General features: G+C 42.2%; 1 protein-coding gene across 3 annotated transcripts in view; it reads left to right on the top strand.

The window, feature by feature from the left end:
• The window catches only part of FBN1 (fibrillin 1), a 220,725-nt gene that overhangs the window by 152,299 nt on the left and 47,783 nt on the right, over positions 1–20,643 (top strand). For 2 of the 3 annotated variants that reach the window (XM_081169954.1, XM_081169955.1), the window contains exons 31-41: positions 460–585; positions 2,729–2,854; positions 11,564–11,686; positions 12,446–12,568; positions 13,409–13,534; positions 14,679–14,801; positions 16,157–16,279; positions 17,354–17,518; positions 18,290–18,358; positions 18,482–18,607; positions 19,711–19,833. In XM_081169954.1, coding sequence (XP_081026080.1) covers positions 460–585; positions 2,729–2,854; positions 11,564–11,686; positions 12,446–12,568; positions 13,409–13,534; positions 14,679–14,801; positions 16,157–16,279; positions 17,354–17,518; positions 18,290–18,358; positions 18,482–18,607; positions 19,711–19,833 — 1,353 coding nt within the window. Of the gene's footprint in view, positions 1–459; positions 586–2,728; positions 2,855–4,095; positions 6,115–11,563; positions 11,687–12,445; positions 12,569–13,408; positions 13,535–14,678; positions 14,802–16,156; positions 16,280–17,353; positions 17,519–18,289; positions 18,359–18,481; positions 18,608–19,710; positions 19,834–20,643 lie in introns of those variants that run through there. The other variant, XM_081169956.1, reaches the window with a different exon arrangement.

Here is a 20,643-nt window from a genome sequence, read left to right as displayed (position 1 = left end):
AAAACACGGGAGAGTTTCCCCCCTAAAAAAATAAGTTATACTCAGAGTAGACCCATTAAAATCACACAATTTGATTCTTAGTGGATCTACTCTGAGTATGGCTGACATTGGATATCACCCAATAAGTTTAAACAGCTTGGTAGCTGCAAGAAAAGAGGAATTTCCAGCATCTTAGATCAGTTTCCTGGCCACTGAGAGTAAACAGGGGTATGGATAAGTGTTAAATTTAAAATGCTAAATATTGCAAAGCTTTTTCCAGAAGAGAGAGCAGATGCAAAATATTATACTATAATAAAAGATTATTCTGCAAAAGAAATCTATATGTGGACTTCCTTAGCTTTAATAGATGTAATGTGGCAATTCTGTACTTTCGCTTCTAGAAATAAGTATCACTTAACTAAGACAGAAAGCATAGATTTGGATGTCAACTGGTTAAGAATTTGTCACTTTTTCTTGCAGATATTGATGAGTGTGAAGACAATCATAACATCTGTGATGGGGGCCAGTGCACTAACATACCTGGAGAATACAGGTGTCTTTGCTATGATGGATTCATGACATCCGATGACATGAAGTCTTGTTTAGGCAAGTAAAAAATATATTACCCTAATCCTGTTTGTAACCTGCCTGTGATGAAAATAAAGGAGATGGTGGTTTGTTTTAAATTTGCAAGCAAGCAGTAACTCTTCATCAGTGTTACTAATGTAGATGATAGATTGCAGTCAATTGTTTGCCACTACTTATCAAGATCACTTAATGTCATTTTCACATCATTTGGAAGATGCTGGCTGCAGATGAAACCTTATAAAAGTGCCTTCGAAAGACTCCTGTTTTTCAAAGATGGTGAACACAGAAATGTTTCTGTTTAGTTGTTTTAAAAATAAATAAAGGAAAATGTTTAAAACATACCGTATTTTTTGTGGATAAGACTATATTTCCCCCAATTTTTTTTTTAAGTTTCAAATTGGGGGTTGTCTTATACATGGGGTCATCTCATACATGGAAAAATATGGTATTCTGTTTTCTCTAAGATTATCTGCTGAAAAGGGCACACAAACCCCATTCTGACATTTTGAGCAGGCCTTAACTAAACACTTGAGGAGCAAAGAGTAATTTCGTGAGTGCACCCTCTCCACCCATGCACTTCCACATTGCTCTGGCCCTCTGCATCTTCCAGGGTGACTGTTTGCAGCAGGGGAGTCTGTTAGAATTCCTGCTCCATGATTGCAGTCATGGGATTTTTGTCTGTCACATGACGGTGTATATTTTGACTCCACAAAGTGGGAAGTGATGGAGACAGGATATTTGTGTTACTGTGTTCCATGAAGTGGAACTATTGTCCTTTGTTCTTTTTCTCTTTGCTGTCTGATGCTAAAGAGAGAGGGAGCCATGTTGCAGTGCTCCATGTGTGTTTATATGTAAATAAAGTAGATTAGCCAAAATGATGAGTTGCTGAGGTCTGTCACGCAAGATGCGAAGACTCTGCGGATCCCTAAGTGTTGCCGATGTCTGTTGGCATCGGTCGCTGTGATGTTCGGGCAGAATAAAGCTTTTGAAGCTCCCGAACGATCGACCAGGAGGGAGGGAACATGCCAGTCGGGCATGTGTCTCTACCAGGGTCCTACTCATGTAGGATGAGCTCCTGACAGAGTCTCCTATCCTTGTGGATTCTTCCATTTGTGTGGAACTTTGGTTTTCCAGAGTTCCAAAATGTGTGAGAGCTTCTCTGAGTATAGGAGGCAGCCCTGCTGTACACAGTTGTCTTGGAGTTGGCAGAAGCTGATGATGGCTGGGATGAGGGGCAGAGCTAGCACACTTGCTATAAGTTTCATGCATGTTATCCCTATCAAGAGTGAAAATCCTTTCTGTGAGCTTCTGGAGCATTTTGATAAAGTGTCTAATGTGAAACAGGCTAAAGAAGCCTCAGTTGAAGTGCAGATCTTCAGAAGTGAAGCCTTTATAAAGAGGGTTGGGATTCCAGTGGAATGATTCCAGACCTTTTAGGATTGAAATTACCCTCAGGAGGGGGAAATGTTCCACACAAGAAGATAGTGGAGAACATTAAGACCTTGGTGGGTGACTGCACTTTTTAATACAATTGGTGGAGGAACATTCAGAATATAATAAGAAAACATAGGCCAGATATATTCACTCTTAGAGATTCTGGGCTCATGAAAATGGAAATAACAAACTAGGAGCCAATGGGGGGGGGGGAGAAGTAGAAGGGAATGCTCATATTCAAATGAATAGGAACAGCCATCAAGAGGGTTGAGGTAGATAAATCTCTCTGAAGATTTCCAGGGCTTGTTTCTGTTCTCATCACAACTCTAAGGAAGAAAACTTCCAGGTTACTTCTTTTGAGTTTACCTTCAAGGAGCTAGAAACAAGACTATCCTCAGCTTCCTAAATGGCTTAAGACTTTGGGTTGTTTTCAACTCACTTTTACTCAGGGTAGACCCATTGACGTTAATGGGCCTAAGTCAGTCATGACCATTCATTTCAATGGCTCACCGCGATGTGTGGAAGTCAGTTGAATACTATCCTTTGGCTCCAATCTTTTCACAGCGCTGCATGGATCTGTTTCCAAAACCATATCATTCCCCTGCCAAAAATGTCATAGCTACTTCCTCCCTTTTTGTAATAGTTTATAACAATACTTGTATCTAGAGTGAAATGTGAGTAGCAGTTTCTTAAGATTTTTACAACTATAACCCCTTCCCCCCTACAGATGTTAATGAATGTGAGCTGAACCCGAACATCTGTCTGAGCGGAAGCTGTGAGAATACAAGAGGCTCCTTTATCTGTCACTGTGATATGGGTTATTCTGGCAAGAAAGGAACAACGGGTTGCACAGGTATGTATATGTCTTATGCTTATATGTAAATAGTTTTTTCCCCCATTTACAACTATATACAAATATTTGTCAACAGAATAGTTGCCCATTTGTTTGGTAAAGCAGAATGGCATTCCTCTTTCTGGGGCACAAATTTAAGATTAGTTGACATGAGAGAGAAATAATGAGCAATCTTCTGGGCTTTGCTGGCATGCGCTTAGCTGGTCAGTTACTCAACAAACTGGCCACTTTCATAATACATCCGTGGTTAATTTTATAGCCGTGGAGTGATTTGAAAGTTGCCAGTTGTTTTTTGCCATCTGGCACAAGGAGAGTGCTTTGCTTCTCTCATCTTCAAAATAATTGCTAAGAATAAATTTAAAAAGCTCAGTTGGTATATCATTGCTTGCTCTAGGGTGGGCTGCGCACTTTCTTTTTGTTATTTTTCTGGTTAATTATTTTTGAAGGAAGGAGAAGGATGGACCTATATGATTTTTTTTTTAAACCCACATTCTAGGTTGGGGATAGCAGTAGGCCCTCGTTCTAAAGGCCACTGATTTAAAACGCTTGTGGTCCAGCAAAGGAAGTATGGGTTTTCCATGATCCTTCATCCAGTTACATTTAATTCCTGTCAAAATTGTTGAGGTTTGCCTGTGCTCAATGGCATCTCAGATTGCGGATTTTGAGGGTGAGCTCTCAAGTCGCAGATCTGTAAAAGCAGGAAACACTCCTGTATCTGTCCACGTGCTCTGTGTGAATGGGTAGCACACAGGTACAACTCAATTCCTCTGTAGTTAACATGACTAAAGGTGTTCATGGATAAATAGGACCACCATGTACACACCAGAACTCCTGGGTGCCTTTGGCTTGGAACCAGTGGGTGATTTTGCAGTGAATAGATTAAGCGCCATAAGAAATCCATAAAACCCCGAGCCTATTTTGTAATCCTGGATTTCATATATTAGCCTGCTGTTCATGTAACGTTAAACCGTAGCTAAAATTTAACTATGGATATATTTGAACAAGCAGTCTGTAAGTGCATGACGCTCAAAAGTCGCTGCTTCACTTCTCCCAAACTACTGACTTTTTAACTGGGATTTAATGTTACATGTGAAGTGGGCCATTGAGTCAGGGCTGTGTTTTGCCTAACTAGGTCACTATGCATACAGATTTAGGAATGTCTCCTGTGTCTGGAAGATGTAACATGAGAACTGACCTTTACTCCAGCAAAACCTTTTATACTAAGTTTTATTCCACCTAAGTTATTGGCAAAGTTCCATGTTGTGAGCAAGACTGGACCAACTAACACAGCATGTAATTCACTGCATCGTGACAAGACCACCAAGGACCACGTCAACAAGACCATATTGGATTTGGAAAGTCTACACTTTGTGTGCAAACAGCAGACCCTCTTTTCCAAATGTTTTGGCGAATAGTATGTGTTTAAATAGCTTTCTTTCCCTCTCTCCTTGTGCTTTCAAAGTGACAGCAGTACAGATTCTTGATTTTAAGTGAATTATATCAAGATATGTCAGCAAAACCAAAACATACATGATTTTCATTTCGTTCACCAGCCAAAAGCACTGAAGTTCAAACTTACAAGCTCAGAGGCCAGTTGCATTAATAACACAGGATGTTGGTATTTGAGCAGTGGGGTTCCAAATCATAGCTATTGCCTAAAATATAAACACAAGCATATGGTTAATTTAATTTTTTTAATGCAGGTTTAGAACAAACACTACTCTTGCAGTCTCAGAGTGGGACAGATACATCAGCCAATAAGTCACTTCTGCTAGGAAACTGAAATTAATGTTGTAAAACAGACATCAAAAATATTTGAAAACGATTCTAGGTGAGAGCAGTGTGGGAACATCATGTATCCCTGTTCATTAGTAACAGCTGTCTTCTGCCATGAATATGCATACATGAATGTGGAACTAAGCAATAATTGCTTTTTCCCTCTTGGACCAACCTTCCAGCATTCTGTAGATCAGGCACCCCCAACCTGCAGCCCTCCAGATGTTTTGGCCTACAACTCCCATGATCCCTAGCTAACAGGACCAGTGGTGAGGGATGATGGGAATTGTAGTCCAAAACATCTGGAGGGCCGAAGGTTGGGGATGCCTGCTGTAGATAGATATACAGATTTTTTAAAGTCCTTTGGGGTTGGTACCACTTCTTAGTATAGATGTGGGAATCCCACATTCGAATCTACCCCACCCTCCGGAGAAAGCTTCATACACAAAAGCCCACTTCATGGGTAAGCATGAAGTTTGCAGTGAACACTGAGATCTATCACACTTTGCTCCTAGTCTCTCGCCAGCAGGAGCAAAAAGCGATGACCTCCAGCTTAGAAGCCATCTGCACTATGCTTTGAAAGCAGTACCATACCACTTCAAACAGTCATGAGAATTACCAGGAGACCCCTATCGTGCCTTCACAGAGCTGCAGTTCCCACTCTGGGGATTGCAGGTCTCCTAACAACTTTCAGCATCCGTAACAAATTGCAGTTCCAAGAATTCTTTGAAGGAAGCCATGACTGTTTAAAGTGGTGTCATAGTGCTCTAAATGTTTAGTGCTGATGGGGCTTTAGTGTTGCGTCCAAACCAGGGATTGTGGTTCATTTTGCTCTGAACAAATCACGCTAAGCAAAGAACAGATCTTAGCTATGGTTTACTGTGATGTGTTAACACTGCCGAGGAAAATTAGCATGTTGGGGAGAATAGTATGCAAGGAGCCTTTCTGTATGTTAGCTTTCCAGGGGGTAGGAATGTTTTGCCATGGGGGAATATTTCCCTCCGTGGGATGGGAACTTGCAACCTTGGGTTGCTTCAGCTGAAGATGCTGGTGGCATTGCCTCTCTGCATTCCTCCTACTGCCATGGTGCACTCACTTCTGCTGCTGAGGAGCAGCAAGATACAGGAAGAAGAGAGCATCTGTTGATACAAGGAGGGCGCAGAAAAACGGCAGAGGATTCTAGGAACCTAAGGAAGGATCAGCAATGAATACACTGCTAAGCAAAACTTACCGGAAGAATAAGAAATCAAGATAACTATTTTTTAATAAAAGAATGCAAACAGTTTATTGAATATTTACAGATAAATTATATAAAAACATTGGCAGGAGTATTGTAACAACCTGCAGTTTTATAAGAGTACACGTATATTTGAAGATGAATAAATGAACAAATTCAGTTAGTTTGGATATGCAGAAGATAATAAAAACAAAATTTAAGGAACCGCAGAAAGAAGGGGATGGAAGTCAAGTTTGGAAATGTCAAAATGAATGTAAAGTTAGTGAAATGTATAAACTTGAAAAGCATAAATAAAAATAAAAATCAATGAATGCAGTGCATGTGTAGCCAGCTGCAATGCAAGGGGGAACTTGCAGCAGTAGTGTAACAAGATTCAAAGGGGTAGGACGAAGGGGGTGGTCTCAGTTGTGAGAATGTGTCACCCGAACATATGTGTATTGTGTTTATCATACGTTTAGCACTCTGGCAGCCAGTGTGAAGTATGTGTTCCTTTTACTGCTCACTCGAATGTGAACACAGTATTTGCAGCTGCCCTTGGAAGATGAACAGGGGTCCTCCTTTTGTCCCAACTGTCCAAATTCCTTTGTTAAAAATGTCTGTAGCCTATTTTATTGCTCAGACCTGGAGCCAAGTGCTTTGTTTCCTATTCCCAGACAGGAGACCTCCCCCCTCACCCCAGTGACACAGCATTTGGTGACAGCATTAAAAATGTGTGCATTTGGGCTGAACAGCTTGACGATGGAGGATGCATTCTCTTCTTTCTGTTGACATGCCAAAGACACCAACACACATTTTTTTTTTGAGAATTACAAAAATGTGAATACAACTTTCAAGAGTAGTCTCTTTGTTCATGAGAACAGCCACATAATGTCCTCTGAGTTCTATTACAGTTGCATCTACATATTTCATCTCTTTAGTCATGACTGATTGTTTCCATTTTAACGAGTAAACATGTTTTCCCCCTTCACCCCCAATCATTTAACTTTGTTTGCAATCCATCCACTGACATGCAGTCCCATTCTATACAGATGTTAATCTGTTTTCACTTCAGTTCTTAGTAAGAATGTGGGCAGAGTTCATAGAAATATTTGGTTATATGCAAAGATATATATTACCTGTGACAGAAATCTGGGCGGGATTCATGCCATCATTTTTAATTATCAGAAAATGAAAGTGAGTTGAGTCAGCTGAGCTACGTCTTGCTTGATATACGTCCAGCTATATCTTGCTTGAATGAGGAATACAGCACAGAAAGTGTTTGGAAGCAGGGAGTCAGAAACTACTTTATAAAACCCAGCCCTAATTCCAACTTCCTATACTTCATCAAAGCTTCACATTTCTTGTATTCAGTACATCTGATGCTCAATGTATTTATCAAATCCTCCACTAGCAAGAGGCGAAACAGTCCTTACAATGCCTGTCACCAAGGAGCTTGGTTCATCTAAACGCTGCACATGCCCTGGAACTATCATATATATTTTAGCTTTTCTCTGGGCAGTAAGTGCAGTGCCACTGCAAAAGAAATCATAGGAAACAATATTAGTTTAAAGCATACCTCCCATCACAGTAGCTTTTGGATGGACCATAACCCATGTAGCCTAATCAGTCATTAGAACCTTTGCAATATATATTGCTAGCATGTTCCTCTATGTGGAACCTTTGGCCTGCAGACCAACGTGGCCTACCAGGGGGTCCAATTTGGCCCATGAGGTCATTTCCTCCAAGCATGCCCATCAGCTGACAAAACTGACAAGGCAAACAACACTTTTCAGAGGCAGTTTAATAGCAGTTCCTGTGATCCTGTTTCAGCTGAAACAGGATGAGCAGGAGCTGTCTTAAAGTGCGTCTCAAACATTTATTGAAGCATCCCTCTCCCCCGTCATTTAAAGAAGGGGTGGGTGCTTCAAACAGCCCTTTTGAGAAGCACTTTAATGTGCCCCCCACAATCCTGTTTCAGCTGAAATGGGGCCACTGAAGCTGCCTTGAAGCGCTTCTCAAAAGCCCTGTTTGAAGCCGCTCACATGCTTCTATGAGCAGGAGAAAAGCCCTTACCCGCACCCTGTCACCTCTCTAGCACTTGAGAAATGCATTTGCTTGTTTTTAAAGTGCATATTTTTAAAAATAAACCTGGAGAGAGAGAAAAACTGCACATCATGCGACGTTTCATCCTAGGTCAAGTGGGAAACAAGAGTTGACGTGGGGACAAAATGCACAACCTTATGAAGATGCATGTTCTCCCCAGTAGCAGTGGGTGGAGCCATGTTGCCCACCTGGCTTCCCAACGATGCACGTTGCTGCATGATGGAGAGTGGCACAGCGGTGGAGCTTGACATGGTGTAGGCATAGCAGTGGAGCCAGTCCATTGCTCTTGCCGCTGTGTTCGCACTGAAGCCCTTGCTACTTCGCCCCTCCTCAGCAGTGACACATGGCACTGGGAGCCAGATGAACAACTCTGCCTGTACAGCCCCACCAGCCGCTACTTTGCCCAAGACCCAGGGCTGGGGAGAAATGGAGAGGAAAGTTGCTATCCACTTTCTCTCTTGTTGCATCTGTAGAAGGTTGGGAGCAGCTCTCAGCACATCCACATGGTGGCAGGAATATGACCTAGAAGTCACAGAGCGGGTGAGGACTTAGGATATGGGCCAGTGTAAGGTCCCTTTCGGAACGTGGGTGGCACTGTGGGTTAAACCATAGAGCCTAGGGCTTGCTGATCAGAAGGTCGGCGGTTCGAATCCCCGTGACGGGGTGAGCTCCTGTTGCTCGGTCCCTGCTCTTGCCAACCTAGCAGTTCGAAAGCACATCAAAGTGCAAGTAGATAAATAGGTACCGCTCCGGCGGGAAGGTAAAGGGACCCTTTACCTTTACCTTTAAGGTCCCTTTCACTTTAAACAATGCATTAGTTTGCATTATGTACATGGCTTTAATTGATGTCATATGCACCATGGCCTGTTTCCACTGTGAACGTTTTATTTATCTGCATGCCTTCCTTCAACACAAATATTCTCAGGGTGGCTCACAACAATATGACTGTTGTACAGAGGCCAAGTTGATAGCTGCTGCTGGGCTGGTGGCAGAGCAATTTATGTTCTGTTTTAGTTCAGTGGGACAGTATAAGTTCAGTGTGAGAGCTGGGATGTGGTTGTTTTTCTGTGCTTGCTCTCAAACGCTGGAGTCTTGGGACCGGTTCACATGGCCTCTTGGTGTGTTGCGGCCCTTTATTACAGCCTTGTTTTTGCTTTTACTTTGTATAGACTTGGACAGAATACAATATTCAAAAAACATTGGCTTGCCCCACACTCAACTGTTCGTTGAGAGCAGTGCAGGCTGCCGTAGACTTTCCTAGATGGAAATTGACTGTGTTTTGTGCTAGCAGCAAATCATTCGAGGCAACTTTGCTTCCTATGTGTGTGACGCAAACTGGCCTGGAAAATAAAGCAGAGCCCTCACATCACGTTAATCGACGTTCCTTACAAAGATAAGAAGACATGTGCTCTAGTAGGAAGAAGCAGTGGGGCGGGCTGAGGATGTAGGGTCATCCTTGGGCTGGAATGTTTGTTTTTATTGGCCTGCCACAGTTTTACGCTCAAAGGGAAACTTTGCAAGGAAACAAGATCTGGACGGGGGGATAGATAGAGAAAATGTTTATACAGTCTTGACACTGTGCTCTTCCTTTTAGTAAAGTCAATGAATATTTTCCTCTTCGTTTTTAGAGGCTGTGTTGGATATCTTTAGTCATGCTGAGTAGCAGCCTGCTTCACAGTGGTCCTGCAGTGGTCCTGTAAGAGACTTGATAGGGCAACAGAGCCAGGTCTCTTTGTATTACTGGAAAGCTGGAAGATAATTTTATTTTGGTTTCATAATCAGGGGACCAAACCAACACAGTTTGAAAACCACTGTGTTAAGGCTCCTCCTTTCGTCTGACTGAAACTTTTGTTGTTGATGTTTAGTTGTTTAGTCTTGTATGACTCTTCGTGACCCCATAGACCAGAGCACACCAGGCACTTCTGTCTTCCACTGCCTTCCGCAGCTTGGTCAAATGCATGTTGGTAGCTTCGAGAACACTGTCCAACCATCTCGTCCTCTGTCGTCCCCTTCTCCTTGTGCCCTCCATCTTTCCCAACATCAGGGTCTTTTCCAGGGAGTCTTCTCTTCTCATGAGGTGGCCAAAGTATTGGAGCCTCAGCTTCAGGATCTGTCCTTCCAGTGAGCACTCAGGACTGATTTCCTTAAGAATGCGTAGGTTTGATCTTCTTGCAGTCCATGGGACTCTCAAGAGTCTCCTCCAGCACCATAATTCAAAAGAATCAATTCTTCGGCTATCAGCCTTCTTTATAGTCCAGCTCTCACTTCCATACATCACTACTGGGAAAACCACAGCTTTAACTATACGGACCTTTGTCGGCAAGGTGATATCTCTGCTTTAGTTCAGGGCACAAAATGATTGCTTTTGAGGGATGTGAAATGCCCTCCCCAAAAACAGTTACTTTGTCACCTGTCTCCTTCTGCCCTGGCCACTCTTTTGGTGACATTTTATTAAAAAAGTAAAGGAATAAGGAGTTGCAGCTAGCTATATCCCACTCAGAGTAGACCCACTGAAATTAGCCATGGCATTTAATTTAAATGGGTCCACTTGCTAGTAGGACTAACAGGCAGCCAGCCTGTTCCTAGTCTATGCCAACTGTGCACGTTAGTTTCATCCAGTTACCAGATTAATCTGTAATATATTTTTTAACCTGTACAAAAATTCATATTCAAATAAATATTTTATCTTGAAATATGTATTTAAATACTTATTTTATCTCATTATGCACATTTCTAAACACATTTTATCCCAAAATGTGCATTTCAGCATTTTGGGGTATATTTTTTGAGCCGATAACTTAAGTTGTAAACTTCAGAAAAGTACAAAATCTGAAAAATGAATGCATTTGGATCTGCACGTTAGCTTGGGAAGTGTGGATCATCTTACCTAGCATTAGAAGTCGCAGAAATCAAATTCGTGAAGCATCTCTCACTGTCTTAGGTATTGCAGTCATCTTGTAGTATGAAAGCTGGCTTTAAAATGAAACTAAGGAAGTCATGTATGCAATCAAAATCAGATTCAATCACCAATCATAATTAAACAATGCATAATTAAACAATGCAATGCCAAGGTGGTGCTCTCTGCAGAATCTTTCTACCTGTCGGAAATATGGTGGTGCTGTGGTCTAAAAACACTTAGCCTCTTGGGCTTGCCGATTGGAAGGTCGGTGGTTCGAATCCCCAAGACGGGGTGAGCTCCCGTTGCTCGGTCCCAGCTCCTGCCAACCTAGCAGTTTGAAAGCACGCCCAAAAGTGCAAGTAGATAAATAGGTACTGCACTGGCAGGAAGGTAAACGGCGTTTCTGTGCGCTGCACTGGTTTTGGCAGAAGTTGCTTAGTCATGCTGGCCATATGACCCGGAAAAACTGTCTGCGGACAAAAGTCGGCACCCTCGGCCAGTAAAGTGAGATGAGCGCCGCAAGCCCAGAGTCGTTTGCAACTGGACTTAACTGTCAGGGGTCCTTTCCCTTTCCCTTTTGTATAGTGTACTCAAAGATTTGCCAGCTGCTTATCAGAAAATAAAGCAGTTAAGGGGGGGGGAAGTGTTTGCCCGAAGAAATTTGAGGAAATGATTTACATTTGCCTGCTTTACATTTTATTGTTTTCCCCTGCAGATATTAACGAGTGTGAAATTGGAGCCCATAATTGTGACCGGAATGCTATCTGCACGAACACAGCTGGAAGTTTCAAATGCAGTTGCAGCCCAGGTTGGCTTGGCGATGGTATCAAGTGTAAAGGTGAGTTAGAGGAACTCTGGTCAGGTGCTGTTGTTTTTAAATCTCGAAATATTTATATGTCAGTGTTGAAAGTAATCATTTGGGCATCTTTTGGCTTCATTTACTCTGAAAGTGACTTTATAGTTATCAAATCCAACTCTCTGTGCCAGTGCGGAGATCTCATCAACCCCTTGCAGATGTTTTTCTAACTGCTCCTTAAAAACTTGGAGAGAAGGAAAGTTTGCTGCTTTCCTTAGGCCTCTTCTACTGTTGCCCAGATGATTTTGAAATAAGCATTCAAATAATCAGCTTAAAATTACATTTGTTTCTCTTCCCGGGAGTATAAACAATTGCTGTCAGTCTTTATTCAGGCATTTTTATAACAATCTGCAAAGTAGTAGAACCTCAGCAGCTATTTCTTCACCTATCAAAACTTGGCTTATTTTTAAGTATGTTGCACTTAAGTTCTTGGTATGACAATTTTAACATCTGCATCTGGCACAGCGACATGTTTTGGTGATGAATTGCCTGGTATAGCAATTGGTAGTTTTCATCTTAAGTACTTATCTGAATTTACTTAGACTTGGGAATGTTATGTCAATCCGCAGATAGAGTATATGGAGGTCTAATTTTTTTAAAAAGCTAACTGGGAATTTTGTCCCACATATTGTTGTGCCATTGATTTTTTTTCATAGACCTTCTGCTGTTGCAAGACTTTCCCTTTCAGCTTGCAATGAAAAATATTTGTGTTTTTATTAATGCCATTTTTGTTCCCTTCAGACCTAGATGAATGCTCAAATGGGACACACATGTGCAGCCCTCATGCGGATTGCAAAAATACCATGGGGTCGTACCGTTGCCTGTGTAAAGAAGGGTACTCTGGGGATGGATTCACATGTACAGGTGAGCTTTCTTGGGGGGGGACTCTCCCATACCTCTGATGGTGACATTTAGGGAGTCCCTTTCCTCCACTGCCCAGTGTTTGACAATATAAAATGATTCCTCAGGAGCACGTACCTGGCCATCTTACCCATTTGAATGAATATGTGGCTGTTGTTAGAAACAATTGAATGGGGCCTGTGTAAAAAGGTCAGACAGATCTATTTCTGTTCTGTTGCAGTTGTTTCCATGGGTTCATTCATAATTTAATTCCATTTCATCTCCACATTAATCTACATTTTTTTTTAAAAAAAAGTGCAAAGAGTGCTATTTAAATTAGGGATGATTCAGTCTATTTTTGACCCATGTGAATCTCACATGTGTTTTTTAAAGTCCAGATGGGAATTCATATTTAAGTACGTACTTGAAAAATATTTTATCACAAAAAATGTATTATATCTCAGTGTATGTATTTAAACCTAGAACAATACCTTTCCCCCCAAAAAATAACAATACAGAAGTCGAGACTATGCATTTTTCATGCTTTGTGGGGTTTTTTGTTTGTTTAGCGAATAAACCTATTGCAAACTTAGGAGAAATCTCTCTCTCTCTCTCTCTCTCTCTCTCTCTCTCTCTCTCACACACACACACACACACACACACACCTCTTCTACTGAGCTATGGCCCCACCCCTTTATGTCTTCCAAAGCAGAAAAATAATCTTCTCTCCCTTTCCATTTGGCAAACACTCATTATGTCCATACTTTAGTTTCTGTTGTAGAATTTCAGGCCTTGGGCAATAGTTGCTCCTTGGCATAAATAAAAGAAAGTGTTCACTCAACTGTGACTTCTTTTTCTTTTCAGATATTGATGAATGCGCAGAAAACTTGAACCTCTGTGAAAACGGCCAGTGCCTCAATGCTCCAGGAGGTTATCGCTGTGAATGTGATATGGGGTTTCTACCTACCCCAGATGGGAAAGCCTGCACAGGTAATTCAGTGCCGTATATAAACCGTACTTACCTGAATTTGGCAAGCCAATGTAATTAGGCAATCATCGCAGGTCTCCTGAATTTTTCGAAAGAAATTTAAAGGCACATCGCCATTGGGATCAAAAAGAAGTGCCCACTAGGGAGTTTCAGTAGAATGTGTCTCATCTTAGTATATATTTATGAAATATCAAATGGCTTATTGAGATAAAATTGTAAGAAGCGTAAGTTGGTTATGAATGATGATCTCACCATCACAGTGCATCAACAACTCATAGCAATGCTAAAGCTCTGTGAATCGTATCCTATACAAACAAGCATTGCAATCAATCGTGAATCCTAGTTGGGATTATGCAGATGATGAAATGAAGTTTTACATATAGGAGCTAGATTCATTACTGATGTAGTAATTATTATTATTATTTGTTGATTTATTTACTGACTAATGTCAAAACACTCGCCTTGCAAGTGGTTTGCAAGTATTAAAAACAATTATACAAAAACAATCCATAGTTCTTAGTGGCATTAAGTTCTATGGGACAAAGTGAACAAGTTGTAATCAGCAAGATTGATGCAGGGAGCAAACCCAGCTATCGCCCTAGAAACTGGCATCAGCAGGGTCAAGAAACAGGGTTAGCTTCCCACCATAGTTCTGAGTACACATCTTTACTCTCTCCCAGATTACTGAACAATCTTCATGAATTTCTCAGGGAGAAAGCTGAACATACTTTCCTTAGGGACACTCTTAGGTGTCCCTAGTCTACCTTTCTATAACTAAACTGAAGGACTTGTCTCCCCAAGAGATATCTCATGGCTGGTGAACACAGTGTCTCTGAGACTCATCCCATAAGGGAAGAGACTACACTGGAACTATCAGAGGACAAATGTTTCCAACTGCCTCACCCCACTGTCTGGGTCCCTTGTAAGGCGGAGCCGCCCCCTAAATATTTATTTATTCCTGCTCTCTCTGACCTTTTTATGGGGAGTCTTTTATTTTTTTACTTTTAAAGAACATGCAGGTGTTTTTCTCACCCACTTTTGTGTTTTGCTTTTCGAATTGTGTTCATTACTTAAAGCTGAAAGTTGCGTTCTTGCTTATATCAACATAATTAAGGCATCTCCTGTCTCTTTCCCCCTTCCTTCAAGATATTGATGAGTGTGCCCTTCCCAACATATGTGTCTTTGGGACTTGCCAAAACCTGCCTGGCTTGTTCCAGTGCCACTGTGAGACAGGATATGAATTGGACCGAAGCGGTGGGAACTGCACAGGTAAGTATGTGACTTGGCCAATCTAGTTGTTAGCATTACTTGGCTGATTCATTAAAGAGATAGGCCTCTTTACTTAACTGCTCATGTAAATAAGTTTTCTCAGAAATATGTCCAGATTAACTAATCTTCAGTGGCAAATATATCTTGGTGCTATGAGTTTGATCTTACAAAGGATGGCCACATTCAGTCATACCACCCACCAAATATATTACCATTTCTGCTGGATTGGGGAAATGAAATAAGTTTGGAGGTAGGCATTTCCACATGTTATGCTTTGACTGGGTTCACAACATAAACATTAGGAAGACCTTCCTGACAGTAAGAGCTGTTCGACAGTGGAATTTGCTGCCAAGGAGTGTGGTGGAGTCTCCTTCTTTGGAGGTCTTTAAGCAGAGGCTTGACAACCATATGTCAGGAGTGCTCTGATGGTGTTTCCTGCTTGGCAGGGGGTTGGACTCGATGGCCCTTGTGGTCTCTTCCAACTCTATGATTCTATGATTCTATACCTTTAAAGCACTCGCCTCCCAATTATCCTGGGAACTGTATTATCCCAATTATCCTGGGAACTGTAGTTTGCCCTTCACAGAGCTACAATTCCCAGCATGCTTAAAAAAAACTACAGTCCCCAGGATTCTTTGGGGGTGGGGGTGAATGTGCTTTAAATGTATGATGTATATGCAGCCTTACAGTCTTAAATCAAGGTAATCTGACAGGCACTTTTCTTTGTTGTTGTTGTGGATAGATGCAAAGCATTTTATAGGTATAGGGGAACTTGTGACTTGGCAGATGTTTTTGGACTTCAGCTCCTCTCAGTCACAGCCAGCATGGCCAATGATCAGGGATGATTGGATATGTAGTCAAACAACATCTGCAAGGTCTCTACTCTCAAACGACAGTGGGCACTCAGCAAACATGATTCCAGTCACGCCAAAATTCCATGTACAAGTTTCGGGATCGGGGCCACCGTGCCTGATTTTGCAGAACTGCATTTTCTTTTTGTTCTTTAAACAAACAAAAAAAACCACAATGTGCATAGGAAATATGAAGAATATTTAATTTGCACCCAAAAAATGCTTACTAAATTGGCTGGCAAGGAAGAGAATAGTAGATTATTGGAACCAAGGATATTTATTCAAAGTGATTGCAGAATGGGTATAGGATGGGTATAGGATGTGTGCATTCAACTGAAATCCATTGAGGCTTAAATGGGCATTGCCTTGTATTTTTTTCTTAGGCTTAGTAGACAAACCATGGAAATGGGCATACCTGGTTTTCTTGCTGCTGTTTGTATGATTTGCTTGGAGTCTTTGGGTGTTTGCTCACTCCTAGGTTCTTCTTCGATTTTTCCTGTCCAGATATCAACGAGTGTGCAGACCCCACAACTTGCATCAGCGGCACTTGCCTCAATATGCCTGGCAGTTATACCTGTGAGTGCCCCCCAGATTTCGAACTGAACCCCACTCGTGTTGGATGTGTTGGTAAATATCATTTCTTTTTGGGCTTCCTGAGTCAACATATGTAGCTCTTCTGAAGTGTTTTATTCATGGTTTGGGTCACATAGGATGCATAGGAAGCTGAGTCATTGTTCCATCAAGCTAAGTGTTGTCTACACTGATGGGCAGCAGCTCTCTCCAGACAAAAAACCACTTTCCCATCCTACCTGGAGATGCCAGGGATTGAACCTGAGGCTTTTTGCATTCTTGAAAATTAAGTGAAACTAGGCTTAAGTGAGGGACGCGGGTGGCGCTGTGGGTTAAACCACAGAGTCTAGGACTTGCTGATCAGAAGGTCGGTGGTTCGAATCCCTGTGATGGGGTGAGCTCCCGTTGCTTGGTCCCTGCTCCTGCCAACCTAGCAGTTCGAAAGCACATCAAAGGGCAAGTAGATAAATAGGTACCGCTCCGGCGGGAAGGTAAACGGCGTTTCCGTGTGCTGCTCTGGTTTGCCAGAAGCGGCTTAGTCATGCTGGCCACATGACCCGGAAGCTGTACGCCGGTTTCTTTGGCCAGTAACGCGAGATGAGCGCCACAACCCCAGAGTCGGTTACGACTGGACCTAATGGTCAGGGGTCCCTTTACCTTTAGGTTTAAGTGAAGCAACTCTACAGTTAAATATACAGTCATACCTCAGGTTAAAGTCACTTCAGGTTGAGCGTTTTCAGGTAGCGCTCCGCGGCGACCCAGAAGTAATGGAACGTGTTACTTCCGGGTTTTGCCGCTCGCGCATGCCCAGATGCTCAAAATGACGGCATGCGCAGAAGCGGAAAATCATGACCCGCAGACGCGGGTTGCGTTCTGCTCTGGATGTGAGCGGAGCTCCGGAACGGATCCCGTTCGCATCCTGAGGTACCACTGTAATCAAGGCATGGAGTGGTAAACTGGGATGGATATTTTTGAGGTGTTGATGGTAGAACTACTGAACCGTATTGGCTATTGAGGTAAAAAATAAAGATATGGAAATCTGACACATCAGGAAAGATAACCAGGAGCACAGCTTGGCTTATTTGGGGGAAAGGCACTACAGTACTTGAAACATCTTCTTTTGCCCACTAGATACACGCTCTGGCTTCTGTTACTTGGAAATTAAACCTCGAGGAGATAATGGAGATACAGCTTGCAGCAATGAAATCGGAGTTGGAGTTTCCAAGGCCTCTTGCTGCTGTTCCCTTGGTAAAGCCTGGGGGATTCCCTGCGAGCAGTGCCCAGCTGTGAACTCAAGTAAGTGAGGCAGAGCAGTACAAGACGGTGACTCATTTGTGTCTTGGTCCATTTGCTCCCTTTGAGCAAAAGTCAATCCAAGTAGGATCACCCACAAGGCACAGTCATGTGCTCAATTGCCAGGAGATTGCGCTATAGTGTAGAAAGCCACTGGCTTTGAACTTGTGTCACACGGAGCTAAATAATTCAAATCTTGTTTTCGAAAAAAATAAAGCTCAGCTTGCTTTGGGTGTCAATGAAGTCTGAATCAAGCCCCGTATACTTCTCAGGAGAGAGGTTACGTATAGACCACTTCATTGCAATGTTAAGTTCATCCTGAGAACCTCCAACTTGATCTCTGGTTGGAAGAAGATTGCAGAAGAAAAATAAGGGTGCAAACCAGACTCCTCGCTCCTGCTGGTGGGGCTTTTCTGAGCTGAATGACCACTGCTGTATCCACAGCCTTCTTCTGCTCATGACGACTGGGCAGAAAAAAGGAGGGGGCAGGGCAACTGGCTCCAAATTGGGGTTGATACCAGCATGTGATGGAAGTAGGATGGGCTTAGGAGGCAGCATTTGGAGACGCCAGCTGGTCTTCATCAGTGGGGATTTGAGCAGCGGCCCACCTTACCTGCATGTTTGGCAGCCAATGGGAGGCTAGTTTTGCTGGTAGGACTTGATGTAGAAAAACCTACCCCTTCCTTGCAGCCCGATGTAAGGAGAGTTAGAGTGATAATTTTTGTAGCAGAACTTAGGCTATTGTAGGCTCATGAAATTTATTTCCCTTTTCAGGTGACTACAAGCTGCTATGTCCTGGAGGAGAGGGATTCCGACCAAATCCTATTACAGTTATTTTGGAGGGTAATGCATATTTGTGGTGGCTCTCTACTAATCACCATGTCATAATTAATTATTATTTCATGAGCTTCGTTTGTTCGCAGTCCTCTTTAACAAGATACTGTCTGCATTTACATTTGATTTTAGATATTGATGAGTGTCAAGAGCTACCTGGACTTTGCCAAGGAGGAAAATGCATAAATTCATTTGGCAGCTTTCAGTGTCAGTGTCCAACTGGCTACTATCTGAATGAAGACACTCGAGTCTGTGAGGGTAAGTAAGCCTCAGGTTTATTCAGTATTGCTTTTGATTGTGTGCGGAAAAAGAATGTTCCTCAAACCACATTGTCTCTTTCCAGAAAAATTAGGTGTAGAAAGTTACAATTAACTGAAGGTTATGTGCATGATTACCGTATTTTTCCATCTATAAGACTCCCCCATATATGACACCCCCTATTTTGGGGGACTCAGATTTAAGAAAATGGCCTCGGCACTATCCGTGTATAAGATGCCCCCTATTTTTTGACACTATTTATTAGGGGGGACACCTAGTAGTATACATGGGGGGGAAATAGGGGACACGGGTGGCACTGTGGGTTAAACCACAGAGCCTAGGACTTACCGATCAGAAGGTCGGCAGTTCGAATGGCCCAACTTCACTGCCTGCCAATTAGTTTATGAGCCTAATGCAAAGGGCTACTTTTGATTATAAAACCTCAGGACAGCCTCTCCCTGTATGAACCAACCTGGACCCTACAATCATCATCTGAGGCCCTTCTTTGTGATCCCCCTCCATGAGAAGTCCAGAGGGTGGCAACACGAGATTGGGCCTTTTCTGCAATGGCTCCCCGCTTCTGAAATACTCTCCCCTGGGAAGCTTGCCTAGCACCATCATTGTACTGTATGTCTTTAGGCACCAGGCAAAAACTTTTATTTATAGCCAGGCCTTTGGTCTTTAACTATCTGTGGTCTTTTGGAAGTGGGTGGGATGTTTTTTAATGAATTTCTCTTTTCCACTTGGTTTTAATGTATCTTATGTGTGTGGGAGGCGGGGTGTGTGTGTCTGTCTGTTTGGTTATAAGTTGCTTTGGGTTGCCCTGGGCAATATATATATTGTAGTTAAGCAATATATACATGTGGTTTAATCAATAAAATATATAAAAATACCTATTATACTTCTTTTATTCAGGGCTAACCAAAGTGCGGCCCAAAGGTGTGATAATGACGTGGGGGAGGGGGAAACATCTGTTGAGCTTTTCCTCTTCATTCAATAACTACTTTCAACCCATATCTATCTAGGATTAGGGAACCTGTTTTTTATGCAGCACAAAAAAACTTTCTCTAGTTGATATTAACTTCCCATATTTGTTTTTGTAGATATTGATGAATGTAAGAATGAAGGCATCTGTGGACCTGGAACTTGCTACAACACTGTAGGAAACTACACTTGCATTTGTCCTCCTGACTACTTGCAAGTAAATGGCGGAAACAATTGTATGGGTGAGTTTGTTTATTTCAACGTTTTCTAATCCACCTTTCCACACTGAAATTAAGCATTCAGGGTGGCATACATCCAAACACAAAATCACAACAATGGCAACTCAAACACAATGGAAAACAACAGCGTAGCAACATAATAAGCTAAATATGGTTGCGGGAGAAAATAAAATATATATTGTTTAGAGTCCTTCTTGTATCAGTTCTCAACTGGCAGCCTGGCTGAACTTAACTTGAACAAAGGTAGCATATGCAAAACAAAAGCCTAGCCTTGTTTCTTAATGTTCATTAGCAAAACTGATAACTATATTTGCAATAAGACTTTGAACATATCTAATTAGAGAGCATGGCTACATGCAAGAGTTTCCTTCCCTTCATTAATGGAAAGTCTTACTTGCTGAAAAAGTTTGTGACTGGCTAGAATGCTTTTAACAAAGGAAGGCAAAATCAAATCCTGAATTGTGCTCTGGTAATGTTAGCAGCAAACTTCCCGTAATGTTCAGTGGGCACAATGTCAGGAAATTTGATATGTAGTGATAGAGACCAATGTGACTAAGTAAATGGTGGCAGTTCAGGGTATGGAACTGGTTCAGTAATGTGGGCTGCATTGCCTGCTATGCTAAACCAAAAAGCCTGTCTTAATCCAGCAAAGGCATGTGTCGTGTGCACTAGCACACAGCAGCTGCAATCTGCTTTCCTCCACCATTTGTGTGAGTGGCTGAACAAGCCAGGATCTTGCACTTAAAAATAGCTTCCTGTTACACGCTTACCCGGAAACAGTAGTTAATGGCTTCCAAACAAGCCAAAATATGA

Source organism: Podarcis bocagei (assembly GCF_964188305.1).
Source record: "Podarcis bocagei genome assembly, chromosome: 14".
Classification (NCBI taxonomy): Eukaryota; Metazoa; Chordata; class Lepidosauria; order Squamata; family Lacertidae; genus Podarcis; species Podarcis bocagei.
Note: the sequence above shows the minus strand (reverse complement) of the source record. Positions and strands in the feature narration are given on the sequence as shown.